The sequence below is a fragment of the Chlamydotis macqueenii genome, chromosome 8 (assembly GCF_036417535.1).
Source record: "Chlamydotis macqueenii isolate bChlMac1 chromosome 8, bChlMac1.mat, whole genome shotgun sequence".
In the NCBI taxonomy this organism is placed as follows: Eukaryota; Metazoa; Chordata; class Aves; order Otidiformes; family Otididae; genus Chlamydotis; species Chlamydotis macqueenii.
Window position 1 is genome coordinate 4,040,701 of NC_141563.1, and position 25,004 is coordinate 4,065,704.

At 51.3% G+C, this 25,004-nt stretch overlaps 1 protein-coding gene across 1 annotated transcript; it reads left to right on the plus strand.

Moving 5' to 3' along the window:
* The first annotated feature begins 24,041 nt into the window (after positions 1 to 24,041).
* LOC147599906 (olfactory receptor 14A16-like) lies at positions 24,042 to 25,004 on the plus strand. Its single transcript, XM_086753513.1, has one exon. The coding sequence runs from the start codon at positions 24,042 to 24,044 to the stop codon at positions 25,002 to 25,004; it is 963 nt and encodes a 320-aa protein (XP_086609639.1).

Genomic DNA, 25,004 nt, shown 5'->3' on the forward strand with positions numbered 1-25,004 from the left:
TATGAGGAGAGGCTGAGAGAGCTGGGGCTGTTCAGCCTGGAGAAGAGGAGGCTCCGGGGAGACCTGATAGTGGTCTTCCAGTGCCTCAAGCAGGCGTTAAGGAAAGATTGGGAGGGACTGTTCAGTAGGGCCTGTTGTGATAGGACTAGAAGTAATGGTTTAAATATAGAGGGAGGTACATGTAGAGTAGATTTTAGTAATTTTTTTTTTTTTAACACTGAGGGTGGTAGAACAATGGCCCAGGTTTCCCAGAGAGGTGGTTGATGCCCCATCCCTGGAAGAACTCAAGGCCAGGTTGTAAGAGGCTCTGAGCAACCTGATCTGGTTGGAGATGTCCTTGCTCCTTGCCGGGAGGTTGGACTAGATGGCCTTTGAAGGTCCCTTCCAACCCTAACCATTCGATGATTCTATGATTCTGTTCTGGTTACTGCACTACCATTGAGGAGAACTGGAGCCCCTGGCATTCCTGCTGCACTCCAGGTGAAATCCAGTGAGTGCTGAGAAGCAAAGGGATTGTCCCTTAGTGTGGGATGAGGACAGACGCTGTCTCTCCATCAGCCCTGGTCTCGACTGCACTGTGCTGGCATCTGATTGAGCTGGAGGACAATCACACTCAGGTGTTCTCCCCAAAAGAAAATGGACACTGCTGAGAGCAGAATACAGTTCCTAAGCGTAGCTCTCCCAGTCCCTCACCCCTTCTCGTCATAATCAAGGATGATCTCAGCTCTGCCCTCCCAGCCAGGGACACCAAGGGCTTCTTACAGCTGCTCGCATACAGCGGCCCAGCAGCATTTCCATGGCCTTAACCCTGCAAGGTCTTCACCATTCAGCACTTGGAAAACCAGAGGAGCTGTGGATGTGCCCTTCCGGAGGGCAACCTGGAACCCAGCAGGACTCCCCATTGAAAGAGTCAAATATCCTAAAGCTGGTTTCACCTGAAGGGAGGGGCTGATCTTTTCCAGCCATACACACTGCAATGGCCAAAGTCCCAAAGTTTGGGAAAGGGTTTGGTTGCTTTTCTGTGGAAAAATCTGCATGACAGGATCCACAATTTCTCCAGGAATGGTCCCCGCACTGCAGGGAATTGCAGGCAGATGCCCAAATCCCCCCTCCCACCACGTTTCTGGGATCAGCGCCCTCTCCCTCTCTGACAATGTCTCTGCCGCCTGCAGCTGTCTCTGCTGGGAACCGCTTCTCTGTGCCCAGGTCTCTTCCCTGGCAGTGCCCACAGAACCAGAGCCCCATCCCACTCCCTGTGTGCTCAGCTCTGCCCTGCAAACACCTCCTGGCAGCAGGGAACTGTTGTGGGGGCAGCTCTGTCTGTGCAAGGGCTAAGGAGCAGCTCAGAGAGTCCTAAAGAGAACGGGCATCTCTGTGTCTCCTCAAGAGTGGAACAATAAATTCCCGTCTCCCACTTCCCACCCAGCCAACCAAGAGGACTGATCCCAAAGCACAGACTCCTTCCCTTTCAGGGAAACCATACTTTGACCATCCCCTTTACAAATCCCTTTGGAAATGACCTGGGGGTAGCATGCAGCTTAGAGCAGTGCTGACCCATGGAGCACACTCTCGACAGCAGAAAGACCCTGTCCTGTCAAGGGTCTCTCCTTCCACCCACAGCTTCTCCCCACAGCCCTCATAGCTGAGTCCCTGCCCCATCACACAGCCCCCATGGTGAAGGGACCCAGCTCGGAATGGCAGCCCTGGGCACCCGTGGCTGCACACCTGGCTTTGCACCCTTGCACTCACCCCCCACACAAGGCAGACATCATGCCCTCTCCTACTGATGGTGCAGCAGGGAAGCCCTGCTCAAGAGCTCGTCCCCCTCCTCCCCTACAGAGGGGAAACTGTGAGAATCGTCCTGGCAGTTCGTACAGGCTGTGGGATGAATCAGCTCGAGGAGATCCCTCCAGGAACACCAGCTTCAATGCCCCGCACACAGAGACTTACCGTAAAGAAGGCTGTGAAGATTTCTGCCTCAGCGAGCTCTCGGCATCCTGCCACCCCAGGCTGCCTTTATCCTCTCTCTGCCTCGCTCCTCTCCCCTCAGCTCCTGCAGGCAGAGCCCTCAGCCCTGCTGCGCTTGGCAGAGGAGCTGCTCCTGGGCAGAGCTGTCTCTCTGCAGCGCTGCCCTGTTACCATCAGCTCCCTGCATCCCAGGAGCCCGGCCCAGCTCAGCAGCAGAGGCCCAGCTCAAGGCAGCACTTTCTCTGTCCCCTCTGGGCTCCCTCCAGCTGTCCCTGGGGCTCCAGGGCTGACAGCTCCTGACAGGCACAAGGGTCATCCCTGGGGAACAGCATTTGCAACAGACTAAAGTAATCTCTGACTGCCCCTCTCTGAACACTGAACCTGCTGGGAAACAGGCTGAAGTCATCACGGATGTTCCCTCCCGCAGCTGGGAAGAGACACTTCCTTCCAGCAGTGTCATTGCTCCTCTCAGGAAGACATGGCAGTGAGAATCACCTTGTCCTTTCTGTAGGCAGGGTACCAGACAGTGACAAGGAGGGATCTCATTTACCCCTGCTGAGGGAAAGGATTCAGCAGAGTCAGTCACGGCATCTCACCCTGGGTTTGCAGTCTTAGGGCTGGAACAGGACCCATCCCCCTCCCATGCACACCCCAGACCCAGAGGAGGTGGGATGCCTCTTGCCTGCATTCAGCTGTGCACAAAGAGCTGCACCTGCACATGAGCTGTTTTTCTCAGCTCCCTTTGTAATTCCTGGTGACTGAGGATGTTGTTCAGGTGTGAACACCTGGTGTTTGAAGTGACACCAGAGTTTGTCCAAGAGGTGTGCAGGCAGCTGCAAGGTCTAATTGAAGCAGTGCTAATGGAGAGGACAGCATCTTGGGGCATCCTTCTGGAGCCTGGTGGGGAATTTGGTTGGTAGATGGAAATGAGAGCAGTTAGGACAACTAAAACTTCCCCTGTTTGTTGTAGGAAGGATCAAAATCAAGGTTTCAAATCCAGATATCCTTGGAGATGGAGGTGGAAACTCCCCCTACCAACCAGGATATGTGTTGCCTTTGTTGGCGTGGCGACCTGGTTCAGGAACGGCACGGCGACCAACCCCAGGCCGCTCGGTCCATCAGCTCGCTGACACCAGTGTGGTGGACGGCAAATGGTGTTTATTGAGGGGTAACACGACCTTATATAGCTTAGGTTTACAACGTTATTTCCGTCTGCTTGCATCACAAACTGACCGCTATTGGTCATCAGGAGAGCAGAAAGGAGTCCAACAGCGGTTTTTTTAGTCATTGTATCTCCCTGCTTACACATGGGGCTTGGAGATAACAGAAAGATGTGGTGAGACAGAATTACATCCTAGAGGGAAACTCTACAGAGGCTACTATTGGACAGGTGACATCGGACACACTGTGGTGCAAGGCTCAGACACAAATGATCAAGTCTCAATAAATGTGGTATAAACCAAGAAAATTATATATAAGTAGAATTATCACAGTGAAGAAAAACATATGGCCTAAGAAACTCTGGGAAATGTATATAGAAGGGAAGGTAGGTTGTTGTCAGTGAAATGATGTGCATTGGGCCAATTTCCATAGGGCATCCTTGAGCTCCTGGTTCCTTATGCTGTAGATGAGGGGGTTCACTGCTGGAGGCACCAGTGAGTAGAGAACAGAGACCGTCAGGTCCAAAGACGGGGAAGAAATGGAGGGGGGTTTCAAATAGGCAACCATGGCAGTGCTGATAAGCAGGGAGACCACAGCCAGGTGAGGGAGGCCGGTGGAAAAGGCTTTGTGCCGTCCCTGCTCAGAGGGGATCCTCAGCACAGCCCTGAAGATCTGCACATAGGACAGCACAATCAAAACAAAACAGCCGAATGAGAAACAGAGACTAATCACAAGAAGTCCAGCTTCCCTAAGGTAGGAGTCTGAGCAGGAGAGCTTGAGGATCTGGGGGATTTCACAGAAGAACTGGTCCAGGACATTGCCCTGGCAGAGTGGCAGTGAAAATGTATTGGCAGTGTGCAGCAGAGCAGTGAGAAACCCACTGCCCCAGGCAGCTGCTGCCATGTGGACACAAGCTCTGCTGCCCAGGAGGGTCCCGTAGTGCAGGGGTCTGCAGATGGCAGCATAGCGGTCATAAGCCATGACGGTGAGAAGACAGTACTCAGCTGCGGTGAGAGAGATAAAGAAAAAGAGCTGGGCCACACACCCTGAGTATGAGATGCCTCTGGTGTTCCAGAAGGAGTTGGCCATGGCTTTGGAACAGTGGTGGAGATGCAGCCCAGGTCAAGGAGGGAGAGGTTGAGGAGGAAGAAGTACATGGGGGTGTGCAGGTGGTGGTCGCAGGCTATGGCAGTGATGATGAGGCCGTTGGCCAGGAGGGCAGCCAGGTAGATGCCCAGGAAGAGCCAGAAGTGCAAGAGCTGCAGCTCCCGTGTGTCTGCGAATGCCAGGAGGAAGAACTCGGCGATGGAGCTGCTGTTGGAAATTTCCTTCCTCTCAACATGGTAGTCTGTCAAAGCAGGAGAAGGCAGTGAAGGGTTAGGAATGGCTTCTCTGAGAAAAACCTCTTACATTTCTCACAGAACTCCCACTCCCCCAGCCTCCGTCCTTCCAGAAAGACCTTCATGCAGCTCCCTGGCTGAGCTCTGGGTTCTGCTGGCTGAGGGTGCAATGGGGAGCAGAGGATTCTGCTGTGGGCTCCTGAGGAGTCAGTGCTGCTGTGCACCAACAGGCAGGTAGGAACCAGGAGTGATCTCTGTTTAAATCCCCTCATGAAATCAGTGACATTTCAGCACTGTCCCTCCCAACTCACCCGACTGCAGAGCAGAGCTGTGGGGGGGTTGGTTATGTTTCTTTTGTTCCTGCCCCCTGTCCCACCTGAGGAGGGTTTGCTGAAGGCAGACATCCCTGGCATCTCTGCTACACTGCAGGTGCCATCCTGAGAGCCCTGGGAGGCAAAGGGACAGAGCCTTGGTGCACAGGGAGGACAGACAGTATGTCCATCTGTCCTGCTGTCAGCTGCCCTGGGCTCACAGCTCTCTGAGCCAGAGGATGAGCACACTCAGCTCTTCCCCTGAAAGGAACTGGACGCTGCTGAGAAGAGAGGAACCCAGTTTCAAAATGCAGATGATCTCCACACTCCCCTCTCCAGGGAAGAGCTGTCAGCCTCTGGATGCCCTGAAGATGGGGTGTCCTTAACAGAGAGCCAGCTTCAAGTCCTGCATTGAGGGGAAAGAATAACCTTGTACCTCAGGGCAGGCTAGGACCTGGCTGGCTGAGCAGGGACCCTAAGGAGGAGGGCCTGGGCCCAAGGAGGGATGCCATGTGAGCCAGTAGAACCTGCTGACCGTAAGTGAGATCAGTTGGGTAGGCAGCTGCATTAGGAACCATGTGGCCACTCAGAAAAGGGAGTTACCATCCCCCTTGACAGAGCACTGTTGTGGCCACATTTAGACTGGTGGGTCCCCCTGCTGGGTTTCCTGCTGTAGACAACGTGGCAGGAACTGGAGAGTGCCCAGAAGAGGTCTTCCAAGATGGAGTCTCGTGTACATGGCCTCTGTGGGGATTCTGAGGTACTTGGCAAGCAAAGCCAAGACCAGTGTGGAAAGAGCAAAGAAAGGAGGGCTGTTTGTATGGGAGGCGCTAAGGATGATCAAAGGGAAGATCTCTGGTGGGGGAAAAGAAAACAGCAGATGAAGCAAAGGGCATGATCAAGGATGTGTGGAAGTACCAGCCAAGCAGCTCTGCATGTGACCAGCAGTGACTTGCAGAAGGCAAGACAGATGATCTGGCCAAAGTCATGTTTGCTCACTTCCATGGTCATGAGGAACCAGAGTGCTTTCCCTAGCATGGTCAAGGGAAGCCCTGTGGTGGAAGGAAATGCACTATCACTGGTGCTGCAAGGCAGCTCAGGAGGTCTCTAAGCCAACCTTCTCCTCACAGCAAGGTCAGCTATCAGGTCACACCAGGTTCCTCAGGGTTTTATTTGTGTCAGGTTTTAAAACTTCCAAGGACTGACAGAGTGCCACTTCTCTGGTCAACCTGCTCCAGGACTTGACTGTCTTCATGCGTAAAGAGCTTTTCCTCACTTGTTTCAATCAAAGTCCATTGGCCCTCATCCTCCCATCATGCACAGTAGGGAAGGAGAGTCTTGCTCCATCTTCTTGATGATCTCCTTGTAGGCGTGGAAAGACTGTCACTAGGTGTTCCCAAAGCCTTCTCTTCTCCCACTGGACAAACCTGCTCCTTCTGCCTCCCATAGTTGGCAAAGCCAACATTTCAAACTCATGTCTAAGATTTTTAAGGCTTTTCAAAATTTTACTCTATTTGCAGAGGACTCCTTAGATATTACAATATCATCACTCTGGTGTCCTGACTTTCTGCATGTGCCACTCTCATTTGTCATCATGTTCAATAAGCAGGTGTGACAGGCTCTAAGGAGAGCCCATTCTGTCTGAAACAAAGAGTCGTTCACAATAAAATTTTAAACATAAAATGTTTGAAGCCTAAGTGGCATCATGACATCTCTGAGAGGGTCTAGCTCTAGGGTTACCATGCTTGGTGCTAATCCACATGCAGAGGAGGAATTTGTGACTGCAAGTAGTGCAGTAGCTCTCATCAGAGATGACAGAATCAGTGACCCATCCATGTTGGAAGGCGTCTTGGGAGTTCTCTACACCAACTTCCTGCTCACAACAGGGTCAACACTGGATTCACCCTGAATTCCTTAGGACTTTGCCCAACAGAGTCGTGACAATGTCTTCTGGGGACCTTTTCAGAGATCCTTAGGGAACCTGGGTCTTGAAGATCCATGGAGCCCTCAGGATGTTCGATTGCCTCTTGCTGCCATGTAAGGATAGTCAGAGGACACCTTGACTTCTGACAAGTGGCTGGCAAGCTCTAGCAGCTTCTAAGGAGCTCTGTCAGCTGTCCTTGATCAAGGGGTGCATTGCTGAGAGGCTCCTGAAGCATGTCCAGCCCTTAGACTATTACCTCCATCTCCTCTTTCCCACAGGCACCACTGATACTTCCTAGGAGACCTGGAAAATATCAAGTATGACTGTGCTGCTCTGAGTGCGATAGTCAAGGGCATGAGGGTGCAGATGGTGTTCTTCTCTACCCTGCTACTGAGAGGAAAAGGTTTGTTCTGGACAGATCCTGCAGTCAGACAATTAGTTGTGCAACTGGTATCAGTAGCAGGGTTTTGTAACTATAAGACGCTTTCTGAAGATCAACAAGTGCGTGGAAGAGATGGAATTCTCTCCCTCTTCTCTGAGGAGCCTGTTACAGGGACAAAACACCCTCTCAGTGAAGAACCTTTTCCTCATGTCCAATCTGAACTTACCTTGACACAGCTTCGTTCCTTTCCGTTGGTCACCAGAGAGAGGAGATCAGCACCTTCCACTCCACTTCCCCCCTTGAGGAAGTTGCAGACTGCAGTGAGGTCACCCCACAGCCTTCTCTTCTTCGTCGTAGTTCAGCCCCGATCGGGACCAGACTACGCTGTCTCTCTCTCACTCCCCACACCCTCCCAGGGAACAGGGGGAGATAATATAAGAAAAAAAACAGCTCAAGGTTTGAGATAAAAACAGGGAGAAAATCCTTAAAGTTACTGTTACAGGCAAAACAGACTCGACTTGGGGAAAACTATTCATTTGTTACTACAAACAGCAGGATAATGAGACAGAGAACAAGATAACCTCCCCCCACCCCTCCCTCTTCCCGAGCTTAACATTATCTCTGCGATCTTCCCCCCGCAAGCGGCACAGGGGGAAAGAGGGAATGGGGGTTGCGGTCAGTCTATCATGCGTTGTTTTATGCCACTGCTTCATGGTCAGGGGAAGAGCTCCTCACATTCCTCCCCTGCTCCAGCGTGGGGTCCCTCCCACAGTCCTTTGCGAAACTGCTCCAGCGTGGGTCACCTCTTCCACGGGGTGCAGTCTCTCCAGAACGGCTGCCCCAGCGGGCCCTCCATGGGCCACAGCCTCCTTCAGGCATCCACCTCTCCCGGTACGGGGTCCTTCACGGGCTCCAAGTGGATCTCTGCTCCTCCATGGACCTCCATGGGCTGCAGGGGGACAACCTGCTCCACCATGGTCGTCACCACAGGCTGCAGGGGAATCTTGGCCAGGAGCCAAGCCTCCCCCTCTTTCTTAACTGACCTTGGCGTCTGCAGCTATTTCACTCACATGAAAAGTTCTTCACAACAGGCTGACAGACGCCTCTCAGAATCTCTTCACATCATCCAGCTCATCTCCTCTCCAGTTCTTGCAGCCGGGCTGGGCCAAGTTGGGCCCAGTCAGCCACCTGGCGAGAGGCCAGAGGGTGAGGCCTGCAAGGCCCATGAGGCCTGTGCCTCTCCCTCTGCACCTCTGCCCCCGCTCAGCTTCTTCACATCTTCTCTTCTCTCTCTTTTTTTTTCTGTTTTCGCCTTCTTAAATACTTCATCGCAGAGACGTTATCACGGGACATTCTGCTACCAATTGGCTCGGCCTTGGCCAGCAGCAGGCCCGCCCTAGGCCCGGCCGAGTCCACTGAACAAAGGGGAGCGACTTGTAGCAGTTTCCTACAGAAGCTACCAACTTAGGCCCCCCCTCACTAAACAAAACCACAACATCTCCAAGCTGAACATGAGCCCCTGTGACTTGTGGTTCCCACTTCAGTGGCTACCACTTGGAGCTCCGTCAGTACCAAAAGAGAGAGCCCCTCACTCCAGAAAGCTGTTTGAAATGGAGTTTGTTAAGAAAACAGGACAGACTGGGGTGATCAGTTACAGGACACGGCAATGAACGGTACTGAATGGCCACTTGTTTAAACATGACGAGCTTCTTTTTTCCACGTTTCGCTCCATTTTCCTTCACTTGTTCCACTCCAAACCACCTTGAATCCTCTCTTTCCCTGCCTTTGTTCTTTTCCTAGACATCCCATACCAAGCCTTGAACAAGCCACCAACGTGCTTTCTGGCATCCCATCAGGAGTCTCAGAGCCTGTGGCAGATGCACTCATCCCCTTAACCAATCTAGTGGCAGTTTGGTACAGGCTCCAGAGGAGATCAAGGCCTAAACTATCAGCAGGCCAAGAACTTCTCTGTCTCCAATCCGTTCTCTGAAAACACCCACAAAGGAACAGAGTGGCACAGCGAGCATCGGTGCGTATGAGCTAGGAACACCGATCATGCAATTAACACAGGAATAGCTGGTGGCTTTTCCAGAACTCATTTATCAAGGTACAAAGAGAATTGTGGGTACAAGGATTCTCATGCATACCTTTCCCACTGCATGTAATTTGTCTGCATGTCAACCACTGATTCCATCAATATGAAAACCTAAGTGAGCCGCCTTTGGGCTCTCCCTGCTAAGCAGCTGGCTGCACGGTGGTGATCTCCCCGATAGCTGGGACGTCTCCCAAGGTACATGAGAGGCAGACCAACTGCAAATCTGTAATAGAGTGAACCTGGCCATGGGACTTTGTTAAGTCACACTTTTACACCACCATATTTCAGTAAAACCACTTTTGCCTGTATCTTGCCTGTATTTTTTAAAGCCATCTAAATCACCCATTCAGGACAAATTGGTGCAGCTGGCACCAATCCTAAATCAGGATTCATGACAGAGCTAAAGGCTGCTGAGCTTCACTTTAGATGAGGAACATGAGGAACAAAGACTTCCCATACAGTTTCTGACATAAAGGGTCTTGACATACATATTTAGATGATGTTAAGAGACATTCAGGATCAATATTGACTGGAGATTGCTGATATCACTTAATGTGCAGGAAAAAATATAGAAAAAATTGAAAAATAACAAATTATTTCTTATTGTATTTTAGTATTGTAATCTTTTTGCTTCAGAAATCTCTCTCATAAACCACGTAAGAACCGAGGAATTCAGGATACTCTTCCCAGAGACTTGGTTTGTTGGGGCATTTTGCATGTTAATGAGCCCTCTGGTGCCAAGTTCCTGAGCTGCAGATCCTGAAAGATTGAACCAGCCTCTGGAGAAGTAAAAGTCAGCAGCAAACCTCCAAGATTCTGAGGGTGTTAGCAGAGCAGGCACCACTGAAGGCCATCAGTGGAGGAGATCCTTTCCCTCCTGGGACTTTCAGGGCTCATCCTGGGGCAGTGAGAGATGGGGGTGTGCAGTGCTGAGTGCAGGACAGCAGTAGGACAGCTCCCAGCCTCTATGGAGGTGAGAAGGCAACAAAGCGTTGGGGACATAAGGAATTGCTGTCATCTTGTGGGCCTCAGTGGAGGAGACAGCAGCCACAGCCGAGAGGACAAGGAGCTCAGTTCTGTTCAGGAGGTGTGCTACCCCCACCAAGGCCTTTAGCTGTCCCCACCACAGGCTGTCCTATACTGTCCTATGCCTGTGCCTGTTTCCTTGCAAACTTTAACCACCGCCCTGGTTCCCCGCCCCACTTCGGCATGGGATATCCAAGGTTTACTGGCTTTCCTCTGTGTCTTCAAACTGAAAGTTTTCTGAGGATCTGCCAGTGCCTGTGAGTTTCCCACAACTTGCTCATTATCTTCCAAAGCTTCCTTCTACTGCTCCCCTACCATCCCAGATGTCTTGGACTCCAGAATTGCTTGAATCCTAACTCCATATCCCAGCACTAACCCACACTCCTACCTTCTTCTCCTGTCTCAAACTTAAGAATCAGCCTATTTCAATTCAGCAGGACCCCACCTTACCCATACTTTTTCAGGTCTTCTTCCTACATATAACACACTTATTGCAACACATACACTCTTTTCTCTCTGTGCTCCCATGTGGTGCACAAAGCCTTCCCCCATTGCCTGCAGTAATGGGACCTCACTCCGGGAGCTTCGTGCATTCTCCAGGCTCATGGATGTTTTCGGAGGTCCATCCAAGTGTGAGGAGTGGTGCGGGTGAATAGAACAAGGTCAGTTCATGGGGCATGGTTGAGCAGAGCCATTCCCAGCATCAGGCATTCCCCATCTCCTAGGCTGAGGTGTGCACACAAGTTAGAAATGCCTGTATCATCCCTGATTTGCCCAATTTGCCCATTTCCTTCCTGCCATATTCCCAGAGGAAACCTCTTTCTCCTCGTCCTCCATCTGCAGAAATCAATCACTTTCCATTTCCAGACTCAGCAATGGAAAATGGTTGTAAGAAGCCAGCAGCCAGCAGCTTGTTTCTCACTGCGCTGTCCTGACTCTCTCTCCCAGACCTCCACAGGACCAATCACTGCTGCTCAGGGCTGCCCACTCTTAGCAGAGTCCTTGAGCTTCCTGGATCTTCCCAGAGTTTATTAACTCTCTTCCTGACTCCCTCCAGAGCTCATGCTGTACTTTCTTGTCCATTACAGGCCCTTTATGACCATCTTTTCTGATACAATTCTCTTTTTATGATCTCCTGCACAGAAAGAGTAGTCACAGAAAAGCACCAAATAAATACAAGTAGATGCCAAGGGAATTGTCTGTAAGAACCAAGCTCTGCCTTCCTTGCCAGGAGTCCATCCTCAGACGGGGATGCAGCCTCTGACACTCTGGAGAGGGACATCAGCAGTGTCCATGCCAGCTGGGGACACAAAGAGTCACTTTTGTCAGACTGCCCTTCACCAGATGTGATTTAGCTATGTGCTGATGGATTGGGCATCATGCTGTACACAGCAAATACTGGTTTCATGGGCATTACCCAGAATGGCTACCACAGATGCAGATCACTCTGCTGCAAATATCTCTCTTTAGGCAGATTAATGCTTTTGTTGTTGTGGTTCTTGTAGATACTGATATTCTTGGGGAAATCACACAAACATTTGACCGATAATGGAAGGGTTACCATCTTAGTAGCCCTGCAGTGAGCTGACTCCTCTTTGCCAATGTCTCATGGTCATTGCACAGCATCTAAACCCAAAATATTTTGATGTAATGTAAAAAGTGCTGAGCAGAAGGAGATAATCACTTCTTCTGGCTGTGGTGCTGCTCATGAATCCCTGGACCACCACAGCCTTTTCCCACAGAGCTGTTGCCCAGCCACACAGCTCCTGGCCTCTGGCACTGCAGCCTGGAATTCCCCTGCTCAGTCCTTGGGTCTTTTTAGAAGATGGATGCAAGATTTGCTTTTTGCTTTCTCCAGACATTATGACCTCACAAAATGCCTCGGACCAGCCTTGCTATGATATCATCCTGGTCTCAACATCCTAGGATTCATCCCATCTGGTGCAACGGACTCTTAAGGACTGACCTTACCTAAGTAACCTCTGACTCCATCTCCATCCACTGCTGTGTTCTGGCTGGGCTCTGCCTTTTAGGCACACGCAACTCAGAGACCTTGCTGTAGAAGACAAAGGTCGAGAGTACCTCAAACCTATCTATTCCTCCTCTTACTAAACCCAGCAGTGGCCACACATTCTCTTCATTTCTTCTTTAACTCTTCCTGAAGTAGTAACAGCTCATTGTTTTGCCCTTGAACTCTTTTTCAAGTGTCATCTCTAGGGTTTTCCTAAAACCAACTGTATCTCTGAAATCCTTCTTTCTTTCAAGTCTCTGCATCCATCTACTGTAGAATCATAGAATCATAGAATAGTTAGGGCTGGAAGAGACCTTTAAAGGTCATCTAGTCCAACCCTGCTGCAAGGAGCAGGGACACCTTCAACCAGATCAGGTTGCTCAGAGTCCCGTCCAACCTGGCCTTGTGTGGTAACGAGCCCTCTGGTGATGACTTCCTGAACTGAAGATCCTGAAAGACGAACCAACTCTCTGGAGAAATGAAAGAAACAAAGCTCCAGGCATTAACAGGACCTACTGAAGTCCTTAAATGAATGCCAGGGATGGGGCATCCACCATGTCTCTGGGCAACCTCTTCCACTGTTCTATCACCATCATTGTAAAAAAAAATTCCTAATATCTAATCTGAATCTATCTCCCCCTATTTTAAAGCCATTACCCCTCATTAATTACCATGGGAGATGGAACAATGGTGTTTTGTGCACATCTGAACTGAGGCAAGAGGAATTCTACCTGGTGTGGGTTTGTGGCAGCCATGGGAGGGAACTGGGTCCTATTCTGTCCTGAGGACTGAAAACCCAAGATTGGATACCTCAATTTACTCAACTGAATCTCTCCCCTTAGAAGGGGTAAAGGAGATTCCTGCCTGCCACTGTCTGGGTGTCCTGCCTAAAACGGAGGTGTGAAAATTTGACTCTTGAACCTAGAGCTGAGTATGGTACGAGAAAGTACACTGCTGGAAAGAAGTGTCTCTGCCCAGCTGAGGGATCATCAGTGATGGCTTCAGGCTGTTTCCCAGCAGGTTCCCCTGCAGCCCCAGGGACAGCTGGAGGGAGCCCAGAGGGGACAGAGAAAGTGCTGCCTTGGGCTGGGCCTCTGCTATTGAGCTGGGCCGGGCTCCTCTGCCCAGGAGCAGCTCCTCTGCCAAGCGCAGCAGGGCTGAGGGCTCTGCCTGCAGGAGCTGAGGGGAGAGGAGCAAGGCAGAGAGAGGTGAAAGGCAGCCTGGGGTGGGAGGATGCTTAGACCTTGGTGAGGGAGAAATCTTCACAGCCCTCTACATGGTAAGTCTCTGGACGCAGGGCAGTGCAGCTGGTTTTACTGGAGGGACAACCACAAGCAGGAATATCTCACAGCATATATCATCTTCCCGGAGTATTCTCTCATTTTCTCCAGAGCAGAGGAGGAGGAGATGCTCCAGAGCAGGAATTCCCTGCTGCACCATCACAGGGACAGAGCACAACGGCTGCCTTCTCCCAGGGACGGCTGCAGGGGTGTGAATGTGTGTGTGCAGCCAGGGGTGCCCAGGGCTGTCCTTCAGAGCAGGGTCCCTGCGCCCCAGGGGCTCTGTGCTGGGGCAGGTACTCCACCAGCTTCCAGAGTCAGATTTCAACTTTCCCATGGAGCTCCCTGTGACACTGTAGGGAGAAGCTGTGGGTGGAAGGAGCAGCCTCCAGCAGAGCAAGATCCTCCTGCTGTCAAGAGAGTGATGTGTGAGGTCAGGGCTGCTCACAGCTCCAGATCACCCCCAGGACATTTCCAGGGGACTTTTCAAGAAGCACATCAAGGCAGGAACAACCTGGAAGGTTGAAAGGTGCCAGGGTCTTTCCTTTTAGTGTCCTGCTGTGCCGCTGGTGGGGAAATGATGATGTACCTGCAAGGTTTGGACAAAAGACCAAGATTTACAGCAAGACGGTGAGTTATCAACAGGTTCTGAGAGAACCTGATAAAGTCCCTTCACCCACTTCTTTGCCTACAGAAAGCACCAATATCCCATTATTGTCCCTTCAGTGTTTGTCTGACCTGCTGTTTAGGACTTGCCAACACAGAGGTGCCCCTGGGCAGTGCCCTGCTGCCAGGAGGGGTCTGCAGGGCAGAGCTCAGCGTGCAGCAGTGGGATGGGATCTGTGAGCACTGACAGGGAGAGAGGTGGGGACAGGGAAACAGCTCGTGCCAGGGGCAGGTCCAGGGGGCAGAGACAGGGGCTGGGGGGAGAGAAAAGTGCTGACAGCAAAGGCTGTGAGGGAGGATTTGGGTACTGCCCTATCAGCCCTTCTCTGAACCTGCTTTTCCCAAATCAGTCCACTTGGTCTCCTCCTGACCCAGCAGAGCTTCTGCCCTCCGGCCATGGGGTTCAGGGAGATTCTCCTGAGTGCCCCTCTGTCCCTCTCTGGCCTTGCCTGCCTGGGCAGACGCACTGTGGCATTTCTCCTTGATTCTCCATCCATCCCTGCTGTTGCTGTTCTTTTTTTTCTTTTTTCTCTGTCTCTGCATGCGAGTTTCAGTAGCAGCTCTGCAATTGCTTCTGCAAGGCCTGCCATGCAGATGTGCCCATGGCAGCAGCGTGTCCAAGCCCGCTCTAATACACGGGGTTCTGGGAGATGGAGTTCTTGAGATTAAGGCTAGGCTGATCCTCCATTAAGGACACTTAATTTTTAGAGCATCCAGATCCTGCAGAGGGGAGTGTGGAGATCCTCTGCACTTTGAAATTAGATTCCCCTTTTCTCAGCAGTTTCCAGTTTCCTTTCAGGGGAACATCTGAGTGTGATCACCGTCCAGAACAAAGAAGTGTGAGCCAAGGACATCTGGGAACAAGACTGATGGTCAGAGCAGCTCTCCTCTCTACGCACTAAGGGTCTGTCCCTTTGCCTCTCGGGATTTGCAGCATAGCACTAGCAGAAATGCCAGGGGTGTCTGCCTTCATCAGAAACACTCCTCAGATGGAAGAGGGGAAACAGGAACAAAATAACACCCTCCCTGCCAGCCCCCTCCAGCTCTGGATGGCACTTGAGAGAACGCGGCGGGGGGAGGGGGGGATTGAGGGGGGCAATGCTGAAAAGTGCTTTGATGTCACAAGCAGATTTAATCACAGATCACTTCTCATTCCTATTTTGCTTACACTGCACAGTAGTTCTGACTTTTCTATATCAAAGTCTCCTGCAACTAAAACCAGCAAAAAGCAGAGCTCCAGCCATGGAGGCTGCATGAAGGGCTTCCTCAAAAGACAGAGGCCGTGTGGAGGGGATTCTCTGAGAAATGAGTCCTCACTGATCCCTGCCTGTTCCTCCTCAGGCTCCTGTTACCAGAGGGATCAGATGTCCAACAGCAGCTCCATCACCGAGTTCCTCCTCCTGGCATTCGCAGACACACGGGAGCTGCAGCTCTTGCACTTCTGGCTCTTCCTGGGCATCTACCTGGCTGCCCTCCTGGGCAACAGCCTCATCATCACTGCCATAGCCTGCGACCACCACCTCCACACCCCCATGTACTTCTTCCTCCTCAACCTCTCCCTCCTTGACCTGGGCTCCATCTCCACCACTGTTCCCAAAGCCATGGCCCATTCCCTGTGGGGCACCAGGGCCATCTCCTATGAGGGCTGTGCTGCCCAGTTCTTTCTCTTTATCTTTTTTTGTATCAGCGGAGTATTTTCTTCTCACTGTCATGGCCTATGACCGCTATGTTGCCGTCTGCAAACCCCTGCAGTACGGGACCCTCCTGGGCAGCAGAGCTTGTGTCCACATGGCAGCAGCTGCCTGGAGCAGTGGGTTTCTCACTGCTCTGCTGCACACTGCCAATACATTTTCACTGCCACTCTGCCAGGGCAATGCTGTGGACCAGTTCTTCTGTGAAATCCCCCAAATCTTCAAGCTTTCCTGCTCAGACTCCTACCTCAGAGAAGTAAGGCTTCTCACTATTAGTGGATTTTTACTCTTGGCGTTTTTTGTTTTCATTGTTGTGTCCTATTTGCAGATCTTCAGGGCTGTGCTGAGGATCCCCTCTGAGCAGGGACGGCACAAAGCCTTTTCCACGTGCCTCCCTCACCTGGCCGTGGTCTCTCTTTTTATTACCACTGGCACGTTTACCTACCAGAAACCTCCCTCCATCTCCTCCCCAATTCTAAATCTGGTGCTGTCATTTCTGTATTCGGTGGTGCCTCCAACAGTGAACTCCCTCATCTACAGCATGAGGAACCAGGAGCTCAAGGACGCCCTGCGGAACCTCTTTGAACACATACTGCTTCATCATCTTCATTGGACGCCTAGAGAATTTCACAAATAGCCACGGCTATAATTTTTCATATCTGCCTTTTTTCTTTTTAATTTTTTAATACTTCTGATACTATAATGATGATCAGAATACTGGAAAACCTCTCCTATGAGCACAGCCTGAGAGCCTTGGGGCTGTTCAGCCTGGAGAAGAAAAGGCTCCAAGGAGACCTTAGAGTGGCCTTCCAGTACCTAAAAGCAGCCTGCCAGGAAGACAGGGAGAAACTCTTCAGAAGTGCCTGTTGTGATAGGACAAGGGGTAATGGTATTAAAATAGAGGGAGGTAGATTCACATTAGATATTAGGAAAAAAAATTTAAACTGAGGGTGGTGGAGCACTGGCCCAGGTTGCCCAGAGAGGTGGTGAATGTCCCGTACCTGGTAAAATTCCAGGCCAGGTTGGATGAGGCTCAGAGGAACCTGATCTGGTTGGAGATGTCCCTGCTCCTTGCAGAGATGTTGGACTAAACAACATTTAAAAGTTCCTTCCAAACCTAAATATTCTATGAATTCTATGATTCTAAAATTTCCCCTTAAATAATATTACTCTTGGCATTCGATTTTCCTGGGGTTTTTTGATCCAAACACCGCATGTACAAATGGAGCTAGACTCCTTGTGTAGAGAGACACAATAAAGAAACCAGTTCAAAATTGTTTTTCCACGCTCCCATTTCTACTGAAATTCTCCAGAGCAAGGTGCAGCTGCAGCATGCAGGATGGGTTCCTGAGCCTAGAGCCCAGATGCCACATGGGGACCTACGGCCTTTCCATTGCTCTCCAGTTACCGCCTGCCCTTGCACCTCGTTCAGAATCAGATTGCTCTCAAGTACCCAGGTGCTGCTTTAAGCTTCAGAGTGTCAGAAGCCTCGCCTCGTCTGTCAGCAACAGGATTATCTCTTCAGCCAGCTCCCTCACTGTGTTTGTATCTACCTGTGAAAAGCATCTCCAGTGAGGTTATCCCCTGTGGGTGGTGAACCTCATTGGAGGCACCTTAGACTTAGCATACAGATGAGGAGTGTGGGTTCTTGTTTATTAAACTTTACCATCCTCTCCTTCTGTTTGTTTGCAATGAAGGAAACCCTGCTGTACCTGTGTGCTGCCAGGTCTCTCAGGAAAGCAGGTGGGAGTTGGTGCAGAGGAGCTGTCACCTCCAGCTGCAGACCTGGGTGGAGAAGTCTGATGTCAGGAAAAGTGATGCAAGTGGCAGGGCATCAATGAGAGAAATGGTGGGGCTGGAGTAGTGAGGAATCAGGTTGTCCATGCAGTGTCTGACCTCCAGGAGGAGCTGGTCCTACCCATTCTGACATCACTGGCAGATCCCCTGCATCCATATCTACTGGACAATGCTGCAATCACTCCTTCTGACCACTGAAAAAGTAATAAAATTGAACAAAATTAAGAAACTTAAAAATAAAAAATACTTCTGTGTTGAATACTCAGTGAAAACTTCCCCTTTACCTACACTCTGGAGACCTTTCCAATTATCTCTCCAAGACTTGAAGATTGTAAGAAGTAATGGAAGAGACATGTCTTTTTGCATTTTAATGAGCCCCATGGTGCATTTGGTGCTGAGACCATGAAGCTCAGACACTGAGAGGAGCCTGGACAAACCCCTGAAGAAGCCAATGTCAGAAGCAATCCCTGTAGTCTCAGGGAGTATTAATGGGTCCCACTGAGGATCGTTACCAACAAAGCCTCCCTGGGGGCTGGTTACAGGAGAAAATGGGAGGCAGAGATGAGAGGCAGGCAAAGGCCATGTAAAGGTGGCTCTGAGGCTGAGTGAACCTCCATGTGTTGCATGAAGACAAAGGGCCATGGCCTGACCCCCAGCCCCTGGGAAGGGAGATCCTGTGGGTCACACATTGCTCAGGGCTTTTCCTGGGGCAGTGTGATGTGGGAATGTGTGATGCCAAGTGCAGGACTACGGTGCGATGCTTATGGGTCTCTCCTTGGTGGAGTGAGGAGGCCTTCATGTCCTGGTGCCATCAAGTTATGGTGTCTGCTGGCAGGCCTTGGTGGTCCCGGTAACAGCCATAGTGGGGATAAAGACCATCTCTCTGTTGGGGGCTTTTAGCCTTGCCACAGCCCTTGACCATCTCCACCACAGGGTGTCCTAGAGGGTCTCACACTTACAGCTCTTTCCCTGCACGCTGTCAAAATCTTCCTTGCTTCCCCACCTCGCTCTCACCTGAGGATCTCACTGCTCTTACTGATATCTTTTCATCTGCTCTAACTGTTCCTTGAAACACAAAGTGATGGGATGGTCCAGGATCTCTGTTGGTGACCTGTACAGCACAGAACTACCCTTGGAGAGACATTTCTTTCTCTTGTTCCCCCCATTTCCACCTCCTAAGCTGCACTTTCTTCCATTCTTTCTTTATCATGCTTCTTTCTACTGTGAAGCAAAGCTCCACCATCTCTGAAACCACCCTTCAAGCACTCTCAGGCTACTCCTAGACTGCCCTGAGCCTCTCCACTGCTGAGCCAAAGATGCCCAGGTCCCTCAGCCTCTATACACAGAATGTGGGGTTGAGGCTCTGAACCCCTTCTTGGCAGACCACCTCTGGGCACTCTCCAGCTCCTCCCAACTCCTCCACATGTGGAACTGCAGACAGGGACACACCTGTGTATGGAGCCGCACCAGTGCTGAGGTGAAGGGGAAGGTAACTCAAGTTGTCTGATTTGACACATTCTTCCTAATGCAGCCCCAGCTGGCCGTGTTCATGCGGAGCATGCACCACTGGCTTGTATGGCATCCCTCGCAGTGCCTTCTCCTCAGAGTCACTTCTCAGCATGTCAGCTTACAGTTGGCCCAATAAATGGGGTTATTCTCCCCTCCTATGCAGGACTGTCTACTTCTTCTGGTAAACTTCAAGAGGTATCTCTTGGCCAGTTCCCCAAGTTACTCAAGGTTCCCCAAGCTCCATTTGGTCAGCTGTTAATGTCTGTATGCTGATGGCTCACCCTCACTCAGGTGTGTCTGACACAATCACAGTAGGATGAGTTTCAGGATACTATAGAAAATAAAAGGATATACTAGTTTAATTTCTGGCCCAGGTAAGAATTATTGTGACAACCGTCTCTGCAACAGCAAATGACGATACAAAGCAAGCAAATCAAGCCCCAGTAGAAATAGAGTTGATGAATGTTGGTGTGCCAGGCTGTGTTAGTGGAAAAAGGTTTACCCCTATAGAGAGACAGACAATATGACTCCCTCCAGGAGCTGGTCTTCCACCCTTCATATAACCAGGAGCTGGCCTAAGTTCTTCTGCCTTCTCCTGCAGACCCCTCAGCTGTCAGCTGACTCAGATGCAAAAATCATAGAATCATAGAATGGTTAGATTTGGAAGGGACCTTCAAAGGTCATCTAGTCCAACCCCCCTGCAAGGAGCAGGGACATCCCCAACTAGATCTGGTTTCTCAGAGCCTCATCCAACCTGGCCTTGAACGTTTCCAGGGATGGGGCCTCCACCACCTTTCTGGGCAACCTGTTCCAGTGTTCTATAACTCACATCGTAAAAAATTTTTTCCTAATTTCCAATCTAAATCTACCCCCTCTATTTTAAAACCATCACCCCTCGTCCTATTGCAACAGGCCCTACTAAACAGCCTCCCCCCATCTTTCTTGTAGGCCCCCTTGAGGTACTGGAAGACCGCTATCAGGTCTCCCCAGAGCCTCCTCTTCTCCAGGCTGAACAGCCCCAACTCTCTCAGCCTGTCCTCATAACAGAGGTGCTCCAGACCTTTTATCATCTTTGTGGCCTCCTCTGGACCCTCTCCAACTGGTCCATGTCCTTCTTGTGTTGGGGGCTCCAGAACTGGACACAGTACTCCAGGTGGGATATCACCAGGGTGGAGTAGACGGAGAGAATCACCTCCCTCGACCTGCTGGCCACGCTGCTCTTGATGCAGCCCAGGATGCGATTGGCCTTCTGGGCTGGTAGGGCGAATTGCCGGATCATGTTGAGCTTCTCATCCACCAGCACTCCCAAGTCCTTCTCCTCAGGGCTGGTCTTGATTGATTCTTCGCCCAGCCTGGATTTGTGCCTGGGATTGCCATGACCCACGTGCAGGACCTTGCACTTGGCCTGGTTGAGCTTCATGAGGTTGGCACGGGCCCACCTCTCCAGCCTGTCAAGGTCCCTCTGGATGGCATCCCTCCCTTCCAGCATGTTGACGGCACCACACAACTTGGTGTCATGGGCGAACTTGCTGAGGGTGCACTCTATCCCACTGTCCATGTCGCCGACAAAGATGTTGAAGAGGGCCGGGCCCAACACAGACCCCTGAGGGATGCCACAAGTGACCGGTCTCCACCTGGACATTGACCACTACTCTCTGAGTGCAGCCATCCAGCCAATTCATTATCCACTGAGTGGTCCATCTAGGATAGAGAGAAAGATGTCATGTGGGACAGTGTATACTGCCTTGCACAAGTCCAGGTAGATGATGTCCGTTGCTCACCCCTTGTCCACCGATGATGTCTCTGCAACATAGAAAGCCACCAAATCTGTCAGGCACGATCTGACCTTGGTGAAGTCATATTGGCTGTCACCAAACACCTCCTTGCTCTCCATGTGCCTTGGCATGGTTTCCAGGAGAATCTGCTCCATGACCTTGCCAGGCACAGAGGTGAGGCTGACCAGCCTGTAGTTACCCTGCATCCATCTCCTGTACGATTCCTTTTTTTCCATGGAGCTTTCCCATGAGTTTCCTGCTTCTATTTTCCTTCCTCATTCTAACAGGGAGGTGAGACCCAATTATTTAATGACCAGGAAAACTAAGGCTGACTCTGGCTTTCACATCCCTCACCAGATCTTCCCTCTTGGTGAGTAACAGATGCAAATGAGTTTCAACATTGTTGGCCCATCTGACACCCCATCTACAGAGACCTGTTTCCCAAAGTGTCCCAAGACCCTCCAGCAACCTCCACAAGATTTGGCATGCTGATTTGCTCCCCTTCCAGGTACTCCCAGGGTCACTGCTCGCGAAATTCTCCATGAGGACTTGAATGGCTTCTTTATCTCCCACAGCAGTGTGCTCCTCAGCCTGAGGACATTGGAGCATGTTTGGCCTGGAGGTGAAGCCCATCCCAGCAAAGAAAGAGAGGATTTTGAAAGCGGTTTTGGGTGAGGACATCCTGTGATACAGGAACATTATGAAATCTGTTGGATGAATCCATGATGGTATCATCAATGGGAAGGTTAACCGATGGGGAGAGAAGAACCAGGAGGGTTTGAGAGTGACGGAACACTTGCAGAGACCTCCGTGGGAGATGTTTTGTGTTCATGTGCTGTCATCCGTCTAGTGGATGGAGAAGGGACAGACCTTGTGTCTCTGCAGCGGTGGGATTCAGTCACTGAGCAAAGGCACTGAATTGGTCTGAGATGGCCTGGCTGGTGCCCGTCACACCGCCGCTCTGAATGGGGCTGGGCTTCCTGCACAGGGCCGCTGCTGTCTGTGCCAGCTGCATGCAGCTGTGCTGCAGAGCCCTGGTGTCTCGCGTAGCACTACAAGCCCATGCTTGGCCATCAAACCCACATTCAACTGCCCTGATTGAGGTCAGGCAGAGGAAGGACGTATGTGGGACAAGTGCCATTGTACCCAAAGGACAGGTGGAAAATACAGCTGATGGTGAAGAGAAAGGGAAACTATCCTGCCTAAAACTGAACTCTGAAAAGGTGATTCTTGAAGCTAAATCTGAGTATGGTAAGAAAAATACAGTGCTAGAAATAAGAGAAAGTACAGTAAGAGAAAAAAACTCTCTCTCTCCCCAGCTGAGGGATCATCAGTGATGGCTTCAGGCTGTTTCCCAGCAGGTTCCCCTGCAGCCCCAGGGACAGCTGGAGGGAGCCCAGAGGGGACAGAGAAAGTGCTGCCTTGGGCTGGGCCTCTGCTGCTGAGCTGGGCCGGGCTCCTGGGATGGAGGGAGCTGCTGGTAACAGGGCAGCGCTGCAGAGAGACAGCTCTGCCCAGGAGCAGCTCCTCTGCCAAGCACAGCAGAACTGAGGGCTCTGCCTGCATGAGCTGAGGGGAGAGGAGCGAGGCAGAGAGAGGATAAAGGCAGCCTGGGGTGGGAGGAGAGAGAAGGTCTCACTGGGGGAGAAATTTTCAGTCCCCTACCTGGTAAGTACCTGTGTGAGGGGCAATGTGTCTGCTGTTTGTGAAAAGACCTCCAAAATCTGTGACATCCCACAGTCAGGAGGACTTTCACTGTAGAGGAGCAGGATGTACTGCACTGCCAGAGGGACAGGGCACGACGGCTGCCTTCTCCCAGGGTCGGCTGCAGGGGTGTGAATGTGTGTGTGCAGCCAGGGGTGCCCAGGGCTGTCCTTCAGAGCAGGGTATTTCCAGGACACTTTTCAAGAAGCACATCCAGACAGGAACTACCTGGAAGGAAAGCTGCTTTCCAGGGGCTTTTTGCAAGACAGTGACTGATCAATAGATTCTCAAAGAACACAGGGCACTGCCCTATGAGCCCTTCGCTGAACCTGCTTTTCCCAAATCAAGCCTCCTTGCTCTCCCCACTACCCAGCAGAGCCTCTGCCCTCAGGGCCCTGGGATCCAGGGCAGGAGCTGCCTCTTCTGCAGCCAGAGCTCCAGCACAGGAGACTCCCGAGTGCCCCTCTGTTCCTCCCTGGCCTTGCAGCCCTGGGCGTATGCACAGTGTCATTTCTCCTTCTTTCTCCACCTGCCCCCGCTGCTGCTGGTTTTTTTTCTGTCTCTCTTCAGATGGGTGTTTCACTAGCAGCTCAGCAACTGCTCCTGTGAATCTACCATGCAGATATGTCCAAGGTGCCCAATCTTCCCTCTAACATACGATGACTATGGGCAATGGAGTCCTTGGGACGGGGATGCATGACTGACCCTCCGATAAAGACACTTCATTTTCAGAGCATCCAGATGTCCAGAAGCACACAGATTATCCCCAGGGATGGGAGCATGGAGATCCTCTGCACTTTAAAACTAGATTCCCCTTTTCTCAGCAGTATCCAATTTCCTTTCAGGGGAACATCTGAGTGTGATCACCATCCAGACCAAAGAAGTGTGAGCCAAGGCCATCTGGGAACAAGACTGATGGACAGAGCAGCTCTCCTCTCTATGCACTAAGGGTCTGTCCCTCTGCCTCCTAGGACTCACACTGTAGCAGAAAGATAGCACTAGCAGAAATGCCAGGCATGTCCACCTTCATAAAAACCTTCTCATATGTGAGAGGGGAAACAGGAACAAAATACACACGCCCCGCTCCCCTAGCTCTGTACGGCAGTCAGGTGAATTGGCAGAGAAAATGCTGAAAAGCGCATTGATGTCAAAAAAAACTTTAATCAGAGATCACTCCTCTTTCCTATTTTCCCTTTGCTGCACAGTAGTTCTGACTCCCCCACAGCAGGGACCCCTGCTCCCCATTGCCCGCTCAGCCAGCGTCAACCAGAGCTCCAGCCAGGGGGCTGCATGAAGGGCTTCCTGGAAAGACAGAGGCCGTGTGGAGGGGATTCTCTGAGAAATGAGTCCTCACTGATCCCTGCCTGTTCCTCCTCAGGCCCCTGTTACCAGCGGGATCAGATGTCCAACAGCAGCTCCGTCACCGAGTTCGTGCTCCTGGCATTCGCAGACACTCGGGAGCTGCAGCTCTTGCACTTCTGGCTCTTCCTGGGCATCTACCTGGCTGCCCTCCTGGGAAACGGCCTCATCATCACTGCCATAGCCTGCGACCACCGCCTCCACACCCCCATGTACTTCTTCCTCCTCAACCTCTCCGTCCTTGACCTGTGCTGCATCTCCACCACTGTTCCCAAAGCCATGGCCAATTCTCTCTGGGACACCAGGGCCATCTCATACGAGGGATGTGCTATCGAGTTCTTCATGTTTCTGTTTTTAATATCATCAGAGTTTTATCTTCTCACTGTCATGGCCTATGACCGGTACATTGCCATCTGCAGACCCCTGCACTACGGGACCCTCCTGGGCAGCAGAGCTTGTGTCCACATGGCGTCAGCTGCCTGGGGCAGTGGGTTTCTCAATGCTCTGCTGCACACTGCCAATACATTTTCACTGCCACTCTGCCAGGGCAATGCCTTGGACCAGTTCTTCTGTGAAATCCCCCAGATCCTCAACCTCTCCTGCTCAGACTCCTACCTCAGGGAAGCTGGACTTGTTGTGGTTAGTCTTTTAGTAGCATTTGTCTATTTCGTGTTCATTGTTGTGTCCTATGTGCAGATCTTCAGGGCTGTGCTGAGGATCCCCTCTGAGCAGGGACGGCACAAAGCCTTTTCCACGTGCCTCCCTCACCTGGCTGTGGTCTCCCTGCTTATCAGCACTGCCATGTTTACCTACCTGAAGCCCCCCTCCCTCTCCTCCCCATTTCTGAATCTGGTGGTGTCATTTCTGTACTCGGTGGTGCCTCCAGCAGTGAACCCCCTCATCTATAGCATGAGGAACCAGGAGCTCAAGGATGCCCTGAGAAAATTATTTGAGCCCATGCTAATTCATTGTCTTCTTAGGACCCCAAGGCTATGTAATGAATAG